Source organism: Eublepharis macularius, chromosome 4, assembly GCF_028583425.1.
Source record: "Eublepharis macularius isolate TG4126 chromosome 4, MPM_Emac_v1.0, whole genome shotgun sequence".
Lineage (NCBI taxonomy): Eukaryota > Metazoa > Chordata > Lepidosauria > Squamata > Eublepharidae > Eublepharis > Eublepharis macularius.
In genome coordinates, this window is record NC_072793.1 from 46,367,612 (window position 1) to 46,386,282 (window position 18,671).

The following is an 18,671-nucleotide window of genomic DNA, read 5'->3' on the forward strand; positions in this document are numbered from 1 at the left end:
GACAAATTGTTGTTTGCATTGATATCAGTTGATTAGAAATGTTCAAAGAAGGCTTCAGCTCTTCCTCTCTGTGTCTGCTCTTTTCAGTTGAAAGTTACTGCTCTGTGTTGAGCATGAGTGAGAAAAGAGGAAACTGGATATGATGTGGGGGAGCTTGCAGTGGAAGGGTGGAATCCAAAGAAATGCCCCCCCTTCATTAGCAGAAGTGCCCTTCTGTCTGCAAAAAAGATTTGCGTCCAGTGCTGTATCTTAAGTTTTTTACTTGAAAAACATGTTAGCAGTATTGATGGAATTTTTAGTTGTTATATTTAATTATCTTCTTTCTAACAGGATTATTATAAAATTATTAAAACTCCTATGGACATGGGAACAATAAAGAGACGTTTGGAGAATAACTTCTACTGGAATGCTCAAGAATGTATCCAGGACTTCAATACAATGTTTACAAATTGTTATATCTACAATAAGGTGTGTTGACCGAATGGATTTGGGCTTTTAAACGATACCTCCGTCAGTCATTGCCCACTTCACATCTAAATTGGCCAGTGTAGTATTACATAGTTTCATCATCTTTTCAGTCTAAAATTATGCATTTAGCTAAACAGCATTATTCTTAAAATTTGGCGTGCTCTTTATGTAATTTGCAAGGATTCTTTGCTTGTCAACATTGCTGTATTAAAATGGTTTTACTTCCTATGCTCATAATGTGTGTAAATTTGGGCTGGAGAGACTGAATTGGAGAATATGTAAGTAACTGCATTAGACATAGCATAGGAAGTGAAGGACAATCTGAGGCCCAAGAATTTTGTTAGAAATCCAATTTTTAGGTGTGTATGGCAATGCATGTTAAAAGCTTGGAATAATTTTAAACCTCATGTGGAGAAACTTGAAGTAAGCAGTAACATAATTATGGCTTGCACATCTAATATGTTCATGAAAATGATAGGCAGGTATTAGCATTGATCTCAGTTAAGCTCATTTAGCTGTCCTTATCATGCTCTATATAGAGTACTAAACAATTGTACATTCTCTCCTGATGTCTTTATCTCCAGAAGTGGATGTTATTTTTGCATTTGTTGTTTTTTCAGCCAGGGGATGATATAGTTTTAATGGCAGAAGCTTTAGAAAAGCTTTTTCTCCAGAAAATCTCTGAAATGCCCCAGGAAGAAACTGAAATTGTTATAGTCCAGGCAAAAGGAAGAGGACGTGGTAGAAAGGAACCAGGTACAAATGTGTTATCTACTGTTCATGTGTTCAGTTTTCCTTATTTCTTACCTCAACTGTTTCTGCTAAACTATGCAGTAAGACTTAGTGCTATCATAAACTGATAAGCTTCTGCTTTTTTTAAAGCAGGGGACTCTGTGGTCATGAGGTTCACTATTCATTTCATTCAGTTGAATCGCTTTCTGTACTTTGTGACCACCTAAATGTGTGATCCTTCAAACATTTGGGACTTCTGAGTTAGCATTGCTTCAGAATGAGAACTATGTTCAGGAGGGTGAGAAAGCGTGGGCGTAGTATTACACCCAGAAAAGCAATACATGGTATCACTCGGACAACATCATAAAATGTTGACAAAATTATATTTTTAAATTTAAAAATGACATTGGTATAACATGTAATAACAGCACAAAGGAAATTGTATCATTAAGACGTTGTCTCCTGTAATAGTAGAAGTAACCTAATTGTGGTTAAAAAATTGCAAGGTAAAAATGTGTTTTCCTGTCTAATCTCTGCATTTAAAAAATTAAAAATTACGGTAACTTAACTAATATCCTAGGATAACACTTTCAAAGAAATGTCAAGAGGAATTTAATAATAATAATAACATTCAATTTATATACTGCCCTTCAGGACAACTTAACACCCACTCAGAGCAGTTTACAAAGTATGCCCTTATTATCCCCACAACAATCACCCTGGGAGGTGGATGGGGCTGAGAGAGCTCCGGAGAGCTGTGACTGACCCAAGGTCACCCAGTCGGCTTCAAGCAGAGGAGTGGGGAATCAAACCCAGTTCTCCAGATTAGAGTCCTGTTGCTCTCAGTAGTTGTTAACTGCAAAAACTAGTTCATATTTTTGGATACATTCACAGCACAACAAACATCTGTCTTGTTTCTGGCATGCATGAATGCAGATTCTGTAAATTTTCGGTCACACTGATTTGAAAAAGCTTCTGAATGCAAGCACCCTGGCAAATCTGAGTTAGTTCCTCTCCACAAACTGGAAACCATCTTTTAATCCTGGTTTAGAATCTTGATGTATAGGGAGGAAGCAAACAGCAGTTTTCCTGGGCACCTGTATTTGGATGTCAGGGAAACTGAAGCCTGACTGAAAGCTTACTAAGTTGGTAAGCTTTCAGTCTTGCCGTGTGCATGAAAGGACAGACGAGGAGGGAGGACAGTGTACAAGTACTGCAACAAAGTGTCTTGGTGTCCATCATAAACAAGCAGAAGTTTGTTATGAATACAGCCTGTGAAAGATTACAATTATACTTCCACTGTCATTTTAAATAAGAAATATAAGAGACCTGGCTGTAATGGCGAAGATGAAGAGAATGGAGACAGAAAGTATACCTGTTTCAAAATAGATATTTTTCATTTTATTAGATTCAAGCAGGGACCCATGAGACTCCTTTATGGGAGGGTCCAGCCTTTTATCTTGCTTTGCCTCCCTCCCCTTTTCCCCTCCCCTTTTTCTGTCTTCCTGCTCGCCCCTCCCCTCCTCCTGCTGGTCTCATCCCCTGGTTCCTGTCTTGCCCTCCTCACTGCCTCCCTTGCCACTGCTTCATACTTGCAGGCTCCTCAGTAGCTTTCAGTGCTCCTGACTCTACCTGCCTTGCTCACCCACCCTTCCCACCACCACCTCTCTGTCACCTCCACCCAGTACTTCTGAGAAAATTGTAGAAGAGAGGAGGACAGCTGCCACAGCATTCTCCCTCTGGCCGCTATCTCTACTGCTTCATCATTTTCTTTCCCAGGCAAGGAAGCAGGAGAAAGGGGAAAAAAAACAAAGAGATGCTCCTCTGCCTTCTCTTCTGGGCATGGGGGGCAGCTTGAGAAGGAAAGAAGGTGCTGCTGCTTTGTTGCTTGTCCAGCCCAGCTTCCTCCCTTTACTTTCCCCTTTGGCAATGGCGCTGTCATCCATCTACCCTATCAACAACCACCACTTTCCTGCCCATCTTCTCCTCCCTATCCACCCCCATTCCCCCCACTATTGCTAATTGTTCCACATCTTTCCTTGGTGTTCCCTGTGTAGGCATGGACAGTGTTCCCCTTTGAAGCCAGTTTGGTGTAGTGGTTAAGAGCGTGGGACTCTAATCTGGAGAGCCAGGTTTGATTCCCGACTCCTCCACTTGAAGCCAGCTGGGTGACCTTGGGCTAGTCACAGCTCTCTGGAACTCTCTCAGCCCCGCCCACCTCCCAGGGTGTTTTGTTGTGGGGATAATAATAACATACTTTGTAAACCGCTCTGAGTGGGCATTAAGTTGTCCTGAAGGGCGGTATATAAATCATCATCATCATCATCATCATCATTATTATTAAAGGGGAGTTTTGTTTGTTTCCCCCCCTCCCATTTTTAAAACTTTTGAGATTTTTCTGTAGAAACATGGCTCTTGTTTGTATCTGGCCCCATTTTCTGGGTTTATTGATCTGCATTGAAGTCATGTACAGAATTAGATATAATGACTGTAATAACATTTCAGTGCACTCAGTAGTGGATAGGTTGATCAGAATCACTGTGTTGCATTTTTTAAAAGATTAAATATGGATACCAGAGAAGGAGAATCTTTTTATTTTAGGTTATTTAAGGTTATATAATGATGTTATGTAATTATATTTTTGTGTATTTAAGCATAAGAGATTTGACGTGTAACGTGATTTTGTTTCACTTTTTGACAGTTACATCCAAGGCAGGAGCATCAACGATACAGAATACAACGCAGACATCATCCCCAGCTCAGACACAAGCTCCACAGCAGAATCCTCAGCCGGTGCAAACAACTCATTCCTTTCCTCCTGTGACCCCTGCTGACCTTATTGTTCAGACGCCTGTAATGACTGTGGTGCCTCCCCAGCCTCCTGCCCCACCGCCACCTCCTGCACCTCCAGCTTCAGCCCCCCAGCCCATTCAAACACACCCACCAATTATCCCAACAACTGCACAGCCCATGAAGGTAAGTAAGTGAACACTCTGATTTATTTAGTGGACAGTAGCTCTCTGTGGAGAAAATATCTGGTAAAATAACTGAACAAAAATAATGCAGAGGTATAATCAAATACAAACCTGGGGCATCTGTCATGGGTTGGGAGGCCTAGTCTGTTCAATTTAAGGCATCTCCTTCCAGGAGCCTTCTGCCTTCTTCAACCCTGAAACAGGCAAGGGCCTGTCTTGATGCTACCACTCTGGTCTGGGAGTTCTCCCAAGAAGGGTCCAGAGTACCCCCCCTTCCTTCACCCTTCCAAGCAGCCACTCCTCTACTGGTGAGGGTGTTGCCAGATGACTGATTGGGCTTGAGACATGAGAACCCAGACAGAATAAAACAAATTGTTTTATTTAACAAGATTGGTAATCACCAAACAAATAGGGCAAAAAAGAACACTTGTGAGCAGCAGTTTTAATGGGATACTTTTCAGGAAGCAAGGCAAGGTTAATATATATGTAAAAGATCAGCAAGAAAACAATAAAGCTTCCTAATGTAGCTACCTGAATGGTCCCTACAATACCTAACCTTCCTAGGTCCAACACACTCTCGCTGGGTGAGGGATCATTTCTTGCTGGCAGCTGCTTTGCCTCACAGCTGAGAGAAGAATACTTTCCCCCTTCATGGGAGGCTTTATATTATTTTCCCCATGGCACAGCTTTCCTGATGCTGACTGGCCTTCCTTTTCCCTCCATTTTTCCTTAATCCTATCCTAAAGCTGGGAAGGCTCTTGGGAAATGGCAGTCGAACCTACTAGAAAATTTGCTATAAGGCTTCAGGCTTCCTTGAGGCCTGCAGGCCTAGGATCATGACAGCATCTCTCTGCTAATGGTCACTCACTTTTTTGGTGAGGCTCTAACTTTTATTTAAAATCCCAACTATTTAAAATACAATTCCCTTCATTTTGCCAGTCTGAGGTAATGTGTAGAGCTGTATGCAGATGCTGTGCTTTATAATGCCTCATGTTCTATCCTTCGCACCTCTAATTTAAAGGACCTTAAACAGGTGCATTGGAAAATATTTTATCTGAGATCCTGGTAGTAAAGTTCAAGTGAGAACTAGTTAATTTCTCCCAACTCAGTTTGGGGTAAGGCTTAGAAAAGCTACCACCCCTACCCCCATTAGTCCAGAGTACAGCAGAGTTCTCAGTTGCTTGCACATGGACCCCAGGCCTTCTTATCTTGTAGTAACAGTACTGAAGGAACTTATTTAGGTAGCTTGTTACCCCATTTTTCTTCCCTGTAGAAACCTAAAGCAGCTTACAGTTATTTCAAAATAATCAAACAAAATCACATTTAAGACAGGTTCTAACATTACTGGTCACTTTAACTACCTGGGTGTCTATTTAAATACTGGGTGTCTGTTTAAATACTGAAGCACTTTAAATACCTGGGTGTCTTATTTCCTTCCAATCGAATGCTACTTGGACCTTCCTCCGTAGGATGGCTGTTAATACAGCCAAAATTAATGCTGCAGCAATACCTCGCTTTTATTTTTTTATTTAGCAGAAGACAGGAATTCTTCAGCTTGGATTACAAATTGAGCTGGAGAAGAACTCATAGCTTGTACTGCTTGCTTCCAATTGGTTAAGTTTGTAATCTAATCTCAGTAATGTCTAACTTTGGCAGTTTAACTAGTGTGGTGTATAGTGCAATCCTAAGAAAACTTCCTTGAAGTAAGCCCCACCAAATAAACCTGAATAGGATTCTAAGTCGACATGCTATGAATGGCACTGAGTGATTGATACTGCAGTCCTACATAGGTCTACTCAGAATCCTTCAGCTCACTGGGAATTATTCTCAAAAAATGTCTTTAGGATTGTGTTCCTGAGTTATAAGCAGTATAAAGCAATACACTAGTATTCCAGGTGAACTTCTAAACTTTGCTTGAACAGTCTGTGTTTTTTTCCCAGAATGTTAGGTGACTAAAGGTGTGCTTTCATGTTTGATAGCTAATTAAAAATAGTGGACTCTATCTAGATTAATGTTCTTCTATCAGAGAATAGACCAGTGGTGATCTACCAATTTAACTCTTTCTGTCATTTTTCACAGATTTATAGTTTTGTCGTGCAAGTTGGATGTAACATCATTTTTTGGCTGAGAAGATTATACAATAGAAAACACGAATATTTAAGCATCAAAGCAATCATAGTTTATCTATGCTATCACATGAAAAAGATCTTAGATATTTGCATAAGATAACCTATAAAACATGCAAAAATGTGACATTTTGGGGAAACAGTCTTATTGGTAAATGTGTTCAGATTTTATTTGTTGTTTTTGTTGTGAGCTGGAGGGCATTTGTTAATACAGAGTCTAGATATTTCAGATAAGTAAATCACAGTTCTTCTTTTTTGCAGACAAAAAAGGGTGTAAAGAGGAAAGCAGACACTACAACTCCAACAACAATAGACCCAGTTCATGAATCCTCATCACTGCCCACTGAACCCAAGTCTGCCAAGACGGGTCCACGAAGGGAAACTCGACCTGTGAAGCCTCCAAAGAAAGATGTTCCAGACTCTCAGCAGCACGTGGTAGAGAAGAGTAACAGTAACAAAGTGTCAGAGCAATTAAAGTATTGTAGTGGCATTATAAAAGAGATGTTTGCTAAAAAGCATGCTGCTTATGCATGGCCCTTCTACAAACCTGTGGATGTGGAAGCACTGGGACTTCATGACTATTGTGATATCATAAAGCATCCCATGGATCTGAGCACAATTAAAGTAAGTGCAATTTTATAACAAACATGCCGTCTTGCAAAAAAAATGTATGCAACTGAATTTATCAAGGGCTGGAACTGGGTTTCTACATGTGTGTTCATGCATATATTTATTTTCTAATTCAGCTTATACTTCTCCCAATCGCAACAGTTGTATATTTATTTTGGTCTTCCTGATCAACTTCGTATATAAGATGACATTTTAGAAGAATATCAGAGCAGGATTTTTTAAAAAACAGAAATGAGTTTCCTCTAAAAAAAAACCTGTTCACTTGAAAATGTTTGGCCTTTCTCTTCCTCCTTAAGAATGTAAGGAATGTTGTGTGTTTATAATACATTTTATGCACGGGGAAGCTGTGGTAATCTGCCAGCTTCATTTTTATGCAAATATTGTAGTTCTGCTAGAGATGAGAAGGCTGGTGTGTTTTCCCCATTTATTTTATTCCCAGTATTTCCCTAAGCCTTCACATTTCTAGGCTTCAGTAGTCTAGAGAAGTAATCTGTTTTTTCCTTACATCCAATTCTATCTGATTGAATTTCTGTGGTGGGGGGGAATCTTCATAAGTCACTTTATAAACTGAAGTTTAAAATGCTATCTGTATTGTACAAGGGAATCCAGGGGGAAGGCGTGCTTTGTGTAATAAAAACTTTGATGGAATATTTACAGTCGTTATCTATGGGGAAGGATTTGCCTAGCATAGCAGTTCATGCCTGCAAATGCAAACTGTTTTTTATTTTAAAACATAAGTTCATTGGACAGCCATCACTGTATCTCCAACTGGAAACATGTAAATAATAATGACTTAGCTCATAAAGTAGTTGAGAGGGAGGGTTATTAGGATATAAGGCTGCACTCTGACACTACATTTACAGTATTTAGCACTGTATCATAATAGTCCTGCTTTTTGGTCTTTGTGCATTAAAATGTGGATCTGTGGCTGTGCAAACTGTAATGCAGATGTTTCTAGAGCTCTGATAGGAATCAGTTACTAGTGTCTCTTCCCTTCCTCTTGGCTAACATCTTTCTGAACTTTATGAACTGGATCCCAGAGGACTGAAAGCAATATTCACAGTGCAGTCCTGAGCACAGTTACACCTTTCTAAATCTGTTGACTTCACTGTACTTAGAATTGTGTCACACTGCATAGGATTGTACTGCCAGTTACAGTAACCAGGGAACTGTGACAAAAGTAAGAGGTCACCACCTTACCACATAGGAAAGCCACATTTACAATGCAGACATATGCAAAGTTATTCCAGTCTCAGCTCACTGAAATCAATGAGCTTAAATTAAAGTAACTGTCCATAGAATTGCAACGTAAATCAGTTCTGAGGTCTTGACTACTGTGTTGTTGAAAACACAGATTTGCAGAAGAATTACAATCACCAACATTGTGGTGGCCATTTTCAATGCGTAGCCATCCAAAACAAGCTAAAATCCACAAGCTTAACTGCAAGAGAAAATAGTAGGGATCATATCTGATAATTTTATACAGCATTATGCATTATCACAGGTTCTAAGATCTAACCTTACAGTCCTAGTCCTGCTCACTCCAGCATGGATTCCTGATGGGATATTCCTTTTAATTAAATTAGCTGTGCTTCTTGTATAAGATGAGCACAGTATGCAACTCTTCTAGCCACTGGTTCTCTTCAGTTTGACGTGGTTGCTGAGAGAAAGAGAATACCCAAGTCAGTCAAAAGGATGAGGTCCTCTTCTCTGTTGCTGCAGCTATGTTTCCTGGTGCTCTCACTTTTGTGTTGAACAGAATAGGATTAGGGGCGTGCACCTGGAAAAAATTCGGTTTTCCTGCTTCATGTTTACTTGAAGCGGGAAAATGATCTGTAATAGCCCAAAAGCTGAAGCAGCAAGCTGCTTCGGCTTCAGGTATTTAAATTGGTTCGGTATGCTACGTAAAGATTCAGAGCATACTGAAATAAAGGGGAAGCTGCCTGTCTCCTAGCCCCCCTCAGCCCCCAATTACTCTCCTCTCCTTTGCACCCCCACCCCACTTACCTGGAGCTAGGAAGACCAGCTGGGTGGTGGGGAAAGCCAGAGCTGGCTCCTGCAGGGCCCGCACTGCCTCCACAGCCCCCAGCTGGGTGGTGGAGAAGCGCAGAGCCAGTTCCTGTGGGGCCCTCGCCACCTCCTCTGCCGCAGCTGGGCAGCGGAGAAGGGCGGAGCCAGCTCCTGCGGGGCCCATGCCACCTCCTCCGCCACTGCAGTGGCCAGCTGGGCGGCGGAGAAGTGTGGAGCCAGCTCCTGTGGGGCCCGTGCCACCACAGTAGCCAACAGGGCAGCGGAGAAGGCTGGAGCTGCCTCCTCCAGCCCTTCATGCCCCTCAAATGTCCGCTGCAGCGGCCATTTGAGGGGCAGGAAGTGCCTCCTCCACCTCCTCTGCCACTGCAGTGGCCATTTTAGGGGCGGCAAGGGCTGGAGCTGGCTCCTCCACCACCACAGCAGCCAGCTGGGTGGCAGAGAAGGCCGGAGATGCTTTCTCTGGCCCTTTCTGCCCCAGTGGACAGTGACTGTCCACTGGGGCCAGTTGAGGGCAGCGGTGGCCATTTGAGGGGCAGGAAGGGCCGGTGCTGTGCAGCGGCCGGCTAGGCAGTGAGGAAGTGTGGAGATGGCTCCTGTGGGGTCCACACCGCCGCCGCCTCCACAGCAGGTGGAGACGCCCTGGATCAGCTGCTTGGCAGGGATCGCCTTGCCAAACAGCTGAACCGCGTGTTTAAATGCTCCTTTCCGTACTGTATCGCAGTGGCAGAAAAAGGGGCATTTACACCCAACCAACTAGATCAGTTGTTTGGTGGGGATCCCCCCACCAAACAGCTGATCCGCAGGTTTAAATATCCCTTTCTGTGCTGCTTCGCAATGGCACAAAAAAGGGGTTTTTAAACACCAGCCGGCTGGATCAGTTGCTTGGCGGGGATCTCCCCACCAAACAACTGATCCACAGGTTTAAATACCGCTTTCCCTGCTGCTGCAAAGTTGCACGGAAAGGGGCATTTAAACCCCTCAACCAGAAGCTTCCTGAAGCAATACGAATAGCTTCAGGAGGATTTGTTTCAGGGTTTTCCAATCATTGTGAATCGGGTCTGATTCGGGTACTTTATCTGAATCCGAAACCCGAATCGCACACCCCTAAATAGGATATCTGCACTGCCTTTGAATGGAAATGACTACCTAAGTCCATGTACTCACCTCCGTGATGAGTTCAGGGATTGATCACCAAAGTTACTGATCTTTGTTTATGGGAGATGTTGTCTACATCTTGCCCTTGCTGAATGGGATACCTGTTCCCATAGCATAACTGGCCTAGTCAGATTTCTCACAGTGCTTTTCCCTGCTATTCAGCAAATGAAGCTGGGGTGGGAATCTGTATTATTCGCAAGTAGCCCAAGATTTTAGTGTAAACTAAATTCTGGACTCCTTTACATACTCATCAGGCAGTTGCCAGGAGTTTGCTGTGAGGTTTACTATAGGAAGAGTAATTTACATAGTCCTACAATGAATTTTCCAGACTATTGTAAAACACTCTAGGGTATACTTTGCCACAAGGATACTGCAGATATCCCTGAATTTGAGCCACTTCCTGTAGTAAATTTTATAGTGGCTGTGGTATACACATCTGCATACATTGGGATGTGATTGATGCCCAAAGTGTAGTGGTCTAATTTTGTCACATTTTCCACTTGTGGTTTTTGCAATATTAATGGTAGAATTTTTACATTTCCAGTCCAAACTGGAGAACCGGGATTATAGAGATGCTCAGGAATTTGCAGCTGATGTCCGATTGATGTTTTCCAATTGCTACAAGTATAATCCTCCTGATCACGAGGTGGTTGCTATGGCACGGAAATTGCAGGTAAAGAAAAAGATTTATTCAGAATAATTTCCTGCTTGAAATTCATTCTTCTAAAAAGATCAATCTGCAGCATAGTTCTGAAAGCAAACTATTTAAAACATTATACATTTGGAATTTTAGAGTTTCAGCTGTTGTGCTTAGGAAAACCTTAATAGTGCTTTATTTTTGTCTGGGAATCTTCAGTGGGTTGAATCCAGTGATCCCTCAGCAGAAAGTGCTGATGAATGTGGATTTTTCCTGTATTCCCCTCTCCCTAGCACTTTGGTGTTGATGGAAGGAGGAGGAGAGGGTGATTTTACCTTCTTTCTCCTCACTCAGTTGCAGTCCTCTTGATGTGCATGGCTATTAGTTCCTATAGGTCCCTCAACTCTAGGAGTCAACTTTCCCAGGTTCAGAAACTGTTGCTGGAGTGCAGGGAGGGGGCAGCAAGTGAAAGATCGATGATCCTTGCACTCTATTGTTTTAGAGCCTAGGTTCCTCTGGAAGGCTGGTAGTGTCTGGCATCTGCAAGAGTGTCACAGGTTCAGGGATTCTTGATGATCCTCTGGTACCAGAACACAAATAATGGCAGGGAGTTCACACACTTCTAGAAAACTGTTCCCTTTCTTTGAAGCACAAAAAGAAACTGTTGAAGCAGCACTTGGAGAAAGGAGCTACTCAACTCCTACCCTTTGGGTCAGTGCTTAGAACAGCCAGGTGGAGCTCAGTTACCACTTTCTTATTCTTTTTACTTGATCCCATCTTCACAGAGTTCAGTCATCTGCCTGCTGTGTAATTTTGACTTCAGTAGTTCAATGAGTAGGTCTGGAGCCAGGCAGAAGGGTATAGCACCCCTTCTAAAATTACCTGTAATAGCTTTTTATATCAATCCGCTTAGTTCTTAAGCCATCATTGGTGTTGCATATAGTTGCGTATGAGAGTTTCCAAATGTGCACACACCAAATAGATTGCTGAGATGGAGCCTGGAAGTATTTTTAGAAGATGGCTAAAGTAAAGTCTGGATTGTTAGGGAAAAACTGTTCTAGTGTATTGTGTAGCTTCCTGAAAAATTTTAGCTGGTAGCTAGAGGATATATTTACTTGTTAGTATGGAGGTGCAGCTGTGTTAGTCTATAGCGGGGAAAAATAAACAGGAATCTTGGAGCACTTCATAAACTAACAGAATTTTATTTCAGCGTAAATTTTCATAGAAGTGGACTCTGGTCCTCAAACACTTACGCTGGAATAAAATTCTGCTAATTTTTAAGGCATCATAAGACTTCAAGTTTTATTCATATTAATACTATAATTCAGTATGTGAGCTCTTGACAGGTAATATAGCTGAGCTTCGAAGATACACACAGAAAGCACTTTCATGTGCACATAGATGTATGCCACTATCTCTCCCTCCCCTCATGCAGTTACTTCTTGTAGTGTGCTTGCATCTTACTTTTGTGCATGGAGGTGATTGAAAGCCAGTGTTTATATGGATTGCTGCCCTTTTGGATTCCAGCATGCATAACTGAGATGGAGTGTATTAGTGCGTCTGATAGAGCACTTGATTTGTCTAAACAGTTGTTTTGGGCCTGCATTTTTCTGTGACTGTACTGCTTTTTGAACTCATTTTATTTGTCTGTTTTTTATCAATTAACTACTGCTTTAAGTTAGTCATTTTGACAGCCCAGGCTATTAGGTGAAATTGACAAGAGCAGTTAAGGTAGATTAAAACCTGTTATTAGACAGCCCCATGAATTTTGAGCCAGTGTTTTAAAATAGCATTGATTAGCACACATCTTCTCTATATAAGGCAAAGTGTTGTTCAGATCTACCCTTTTTATTTTCTTGCTTTCGTTAAGCAGGAGGGCATTTTGTTGTTTAAGAAAAGCAGTGTTTAAAAAACACGTTCAAAGAGAGCAAAAGAAACACACATAGATATAAAGTTTCTTGGCATTTTGAAACCATTGGGGAAAAAACAGCCCTTCCCTTTTTAAAATAGAAACTTGGGAGACATTTAAATACATGCAGTGCTTTTTCCTATCAAACCTAAGCTTATTTTACTGCTTTAACAGCTTGTATACGTAATTGTACTATCTGGCATATTTGTGGAATCTAGGAGTATAAATGGCATAATTTTCTGTGAACAAATTTGCAAATGTACTCAATACGTAAGAGAGAAAGCTGCAGACTGCTTCACCCTAGGCTACTTTGGCACGTGTTCTGTTATCTGAGAGGTAAGGAAAAAAAAGTTGAAAATAAAAACGGCTTTTGTAGTAAACAAACATGTCTGTTAGTTGGACAGAAACAGCCTCTTAGCTGCAATAGGACTACCTTGTATTTGGATATCAATAACCTTCATAATATCGGAAACACTAAACTCTTCAATAGCGTATTATGTTTCATAGCATATTGTTTGTGGACAAAAATGCTTGCATTTAAACAATGAATATATCTATGAAAATATGCTATATACACAAAAATTAGCTTATATACTAATAGCCAAGTGGCAAAATCTGAGGATACTTAAATCCAGAGATCAAAGTCATGAATGGACAAGACAGATCGTTCTATGCACCTGAAAAATGCCCCAGGTTTGCAGAAAAATCTGAAATCTAAAAAAATGCATTGTTTTTTTTTTAAAAAAACAACAAAATGATAAAAGGAGTGCCTGTAGCTTTAACCAGTTGCCCTCGGTGGCTGTTGTTAGGCAGCTATAACAATTTAGCTAGTGTTCCATGCTTGGTTTTGGTCAGTAAAAGGCAGGGGGAGGGGGGAAAGGACCTTTCTCAGGATGCGTTGGCCTTTGCAGGAGGCCTCATGGATGCCAAGCATAGAAGGAACCGCTGGGTAACTTGATACATGACTTGTATGATTCACCAAGGGCTAGCTACTTGCCACTGTTCAGCAGCAGCAACCCCCTACCCAAGCCAGTTTAGTGTAGTGGTTAGAGTTTCAGAGTAGGATGTAGAAGACCCAGGTTCAAATCACCACTCTGCTGTGAAACCTCCCTTGGGTGACTTTGATCCAGTCATGGAGGCACAGAGAATGATGTAACTGCTTTGAGTCCCCATTGTGGAGAAAGGCAGTATATAAATGAAGTAAATTAAGAAATATACGTGAAGATGTAGCGCAAATAGAAGGTACATTATTAAATGGGTTTGAAGGAGAGAGAGACATAGGGAAAGGTGAGCATATGGATGCTGCCAGGAGGAGGGAAAGAGGAAATAATGTAGGGGAAGGGATTCAGGGAAAAGTGAAGTATCCCCTGCAAGTCCTCCATTATGCTACTGGGCCTGGCTCAGCTGGCACCGTGCAGCTGGATCATAGGGGAGAGGCTGCTGTGGGGTGAAGATGGGGGACAGGCAACGGTAGTTGGGAAAGAAAAGGAAGCAGGAAAAGAAGGAGAGGCTGTGGGGGACAAAGAAGGGAAAGAGGACATGGTGGGGGGTAATGAGATGCCCCCCTTAAGTCCCAGAGCCCACTTGTCATTAGCTAATGCTGTAGATTATCTTAAATAAAAATCTTCATACTATGAGTTTGGAGTGAGTAACACCTTGTCTTAAAGCATCTCACTCATTCAATAAAAAATGCTTCATAGGGGATTTTTTTTCTAGTACTCCCCTAAATTTCAGTTTTTCTGTTTAGAAAAAAAATCCTTGGGGGAGGGTTGAATCTGGGAGAAAAAAAATTAATGCTAGTCTTCAGCCCTTCCCATCTCTGTCACAGAAGAATCTTAATAATATATGTATATAACAATAAAAACACTTTTCTGTTACTATATAGGGCTGAATAGGCTCCTGGAATGTATTAAATATTCCAGAAAATTACAAAAGATACCCTTCTCAATAAATTTGTCAGCACTAAAGCATGTTAATTTTCCAGCTGTAACAGATTAATTTGGCCATTAATACTGCAGTATTTAATCAGGTATTTATATTTCCCCCCTGGTATGCCATCAAAAAAGAGGGGCTCATCTTAAATTAGCATACAAGTTACAGTTATGTCCAAAGTAAAAACTTTGGACATAACTATGTCCAATCTCCAAATTGAAAAATCTTAATACTGACATGGCTTTTTTTTTACAAGAAACTCATATAATGGCAAATGGTAAAAACAAGTTATGTAGAGACTGGGTTGGAGATGTATATAAGGTATGGCTATATTAATACATAAACATGTCTCTTTTCAGGTTCAAGAAGTGATAACAGACCCAAATGGTTGTTTTATTATTTTGGTAGTGAAAAACGTTGATTCTGTTACGGTTATGATTAATGTATAGAGTCCAAATGTAGAATCTCCATATATGTTTCATCAGTGTTTTAGTAACTTGGTAGATCTTAGATATGATTATTTGTTAGTGGGGGGAGAATTTAATGAAATGCTAAATACATTTTTAGATTGAAGCACACCCCCACATAAGGAACTTTCATTGGTGAGATCTGCACTTTAAAACTATATGGCTGAACTAAGTTTGATTTATCCTTGGCCTCTGTTTCACCCACAGGACAGACACTATACCTTTATTTCTTCTTTACATCGTAACTTTTTTTATTAGATTATTTCCTTGTTTCAGCTGTGTTGATGTTTCAAATTAAAGCATTTGATATAAATATAATTGTTCTTTCTGATCATGCCTGTATTTCATTAGTTCTCGAATTTCCTAATAGGGTTAGACCACCAAGCTTATAGTGTCTTAACATTTCTCTGATCAATGATGAAACTTCTAATGAAACTAATGATGAAACTGAGAGCCAGTGTGGTGTAGTAGTTGAGGGTGCAGGACTCTAATCTGGAGAACCGAGTTTGATTCCCCACTCCTGCCACTTGAAGTCAGCTGGGTGACCTTGGGTCAGTCACAGCTTCTAGGAGCTCTGTCAGCCCCACCCACCTCACAGGGTAATTATTGTTGTGGGGATAATAATATACTTTGTTAACCGCTCTGAGTGTTAAGTCATCCTGAAGGGCAGTATATAAATCAAATGTTATTATTATTATTAAAATACAGATGATAGCTCAGCTTGCAGAGTATTTTAATATTAACCTAGGAACTATGAACATTTGTACTGTTGAACAGGAAACTTGTAAAGCTTATATCAAAGGAAGGATTATCGCATATGTGTCTTATAAGAAGAAGCTTAGAGAATGGGAAGAAACGAACATGAAAAATAAGTTGAAACATTCATTAACTCGATTTGCTACATTTCCCAATCCCGATCTCTGTTGGGAGTTGCAAAAAGTTAAATATGAGATAAATAATATATTCTCAATGAAAGCAGAAGATGCTTTGATGTGCTTGTACCGGCCATACTGGGAAAGAAGAAAGCAAGCTGGCAGATTATTGGTCCATCGTTTAAGGCAACAAAGAATAAGAATTATATTCCTGTGATTGAGGATGAGGAGAATCTAATGCATACTACCACTACTGAAAAAAAAATGCAGTTTTAAAAGGTTTACTTTAAATTGTATATTAAGGGCAAAGAACTATCAAGAGAAGACTTGGAAATGTTTTCTCTCACCTTGATTTTCCATATTTAGATATGGGACAGCAACAGCTACTTGTTGATCATATGGATGAAATTACGTCCGAGATAATGAATATGAGCACTGGTAAATCAAGAAAGTCTAGAGTCTTTCTCCCCTCCTTAAGGAACACAGTAGCTTCCCTTATTAGGAAAATTTCTGGCTGCTTGTAAAAGTAAAACCGATAGAGTCAGAGAGAGACGAGTCTGCAATAACAAAAGAAAGAAAACAAAATTAAATAAAACCAAGGGATTTTTATATAGGCTGTTTATATTGGAATCTGTTTCATTTTCACATTAATTACAATAATTTTTAAAACTGCATTTTAATAATTAGTGTAATTAATTATGAAAGAAACATACAAGTCTAATGAAAACCTGTCATCTTTGAATAAATTTCAATTTGTTAACCTTCGCTTAGCTCTACAGTCACCCACTTGATAAAGGACCTGCAAGGTAAGAGTAGAACCAATATAAAGTAGTGCCTGCAGTTCTCAACAGGCATAGTTGATTCAAACAGAATTACTGAGAAATTGTATCAAATGCTGTTGAGAGGCTTTGGAAAAATTAGCCAACTGTCTAAATCCTAATCATCCACCAGCATAACTAAAGTTACAATCACTCAATTTTCTCTGAACACGAACTGATACAGATATTTTAAAAATACTGTCAAGAGCCAGGTCTCCCTTCGTAACAGACAGCTGGGAGACAACCACAGAGGGAAGGGAGGACTTACCTTATTAAGACAAGGCTGCAGGGCACACTAGCCAGCAATACCCTGTGTCATTTCTGGAAATAACATCATCACATGGCAAGCCTGCCGGAAGTGCTTTTGTATTTGGAAAAAACTATGGTTTTCACCCAAATACCAGGGCTTCATTGAGCAACATCATTTCTGGGCATAAAGGAAGTGATGTCAGCACATTTATTTATTTATTTTACTTATTTAGCATCCACCTTTCTCACTGAGACCTGAAAGTCTGCTAGCCAGATGAGCAGTTGCAGGAAGTGCGGGCTGAGGACAGGGGAACCCTGACTTCCAGTGGGGGGCTGGCAACCCTACCAAAAGCACACAGAGCTGTGTCACCATTATGCTTTCAGATACCTTATCAAGACAAGGCTGAAAACACACCTATCATTTCTATGGGTAAGGGTATATGTAGAAAGTGAGCCAGGAATTTCTGTGCAAGTAGGAGAAGTTGAAGCTTTTTACTTTTTCACCATGGGCGTGAACAGCCATTGTTTTGTGAAAGAATATACTTGGAACTTTGTTTGGTTTCATGATAAACTTTCCTTTGGTGATTATTACAGTATCTAGAGTGAAGGAAAGATTTTGATGGTAATAACTGTGCAGTTTGTGACCAATTTACTTAGTTCTGCAGAATGTAATGGGAACCACTGAGCAGTTTGCATAGTTTCTTGATCGCAGTAGAATGTAACATTGGAATAGTCTCTTACATATAGTTATCGTGTTTTCCTCAGGATGTTTTTGAGATGCGCTTTGCTAAAATGCCAGATGAACCTGAAGAACCCGTGATACCAGCTTCCTCCCCAGTAGTGGTGCAGCCCCCTCCCAAAATGCCCCCACCTTCGTCCAGTGATAGCAGCAGTGATAGCTCTTCTGATAGTGACAGTTCATCAGATGATTCCGAGGAGGAGCGAGCACAGCGGCTAGCAGAACTTCAGGAACAGGTAAAATGTTTATTGTGCTACTGTGAACCTGAAGGATACAGGGTCAGTTATTTGCTTAATTTTAGCTTCCTGTCTTTTATTTAATGTCATATACACTAACCTGGAGGTGCTCAGAACCCAAATTCTGGGGCTCATTTTCATCCTTGTGTTAGTCATAATTATTAAGAGCGGTCAATGTAGTGCTTAACAGAGGAGGGGAGGGGTTGAAGAAATATGAAATCATGTAACTTGGTATCTGGTAGCCTAAGTCAGTGGTCAGATTGGCAATATTTTAGCCCCAAAGCAACAAATAATTACTTTTATTTTTGTCATCATGCTTTGTCACAATACAAGGATGAGACCAATATGTTTGCCACCCTTGCTTCAACTAAGGGTCAAAGTAGGCAAAATGCTGGGAAACCTGTAAATGGATGTTTTTCATGTTTTTACTGATAAATAGGTATGTATGTGTGCACATGATTCAGATTGGGCTACGGTGTGGTAGGAAGAAGAATATATGAGCGCTTTCTTCCAATGCCATTGTTGTGGTCTCTTATCTTTCTCCTTTGCTGATGTGACTCCTATATGCTCCATTAGGGAAAACACACAGGCAATTGAAAGGGTAATTGTACATCTTCCCCAGCAGGACATATAGCTCCAGAACTATAGAGATCTCAGAAATGGGGGAAATAGTTAATCTTCCTCCTTTCTGCTGC

At 40.6% G+C, this 18,671-nt stretch overlaps 1 protein-coding gene across 5 annotated transcripts in view; it reads left to right on the plus strand.

Annotated features, from left to right (window-relative positions):
- Window positions 1-18,671, plus strand: part of LOC129327285 (bromodomain-containing protein 4-like) — a 111,151-nt gene that overhangs the window by 52,194 nt on the left and 40,286 nt on the right. For all 5 annotated transcript variants that reach the window (XM_054975791.1, XM_054975795.1, XM_054975792.1 and 2 more), the window contains 6 exons: window positions 331-468; window positions 1,089-1,224; window positions 3,902-4,176; window positions 6,563-6,925; window positions 10,662-10,790; window positions 17,767-17,976. In XM_054975791.1, coding sequence (XP_054831766.1) covers window positions 331-468; window positions 1,089-1,224; window positions 3,902-4,176; window positions 6,563-6,925; window positions 10,662-10,790; window positions 17,767-17,976 — 1,251 coding nt within the window. The remainder of the gene's footprint in view (window positions 1-330; window positions 469-1,088; window positions 1,225-3,901; window positions 4,177-6,562; window positions 6,926-10,661; window positions 10,791-17,766; window positions 17,977-18,671) is intronic.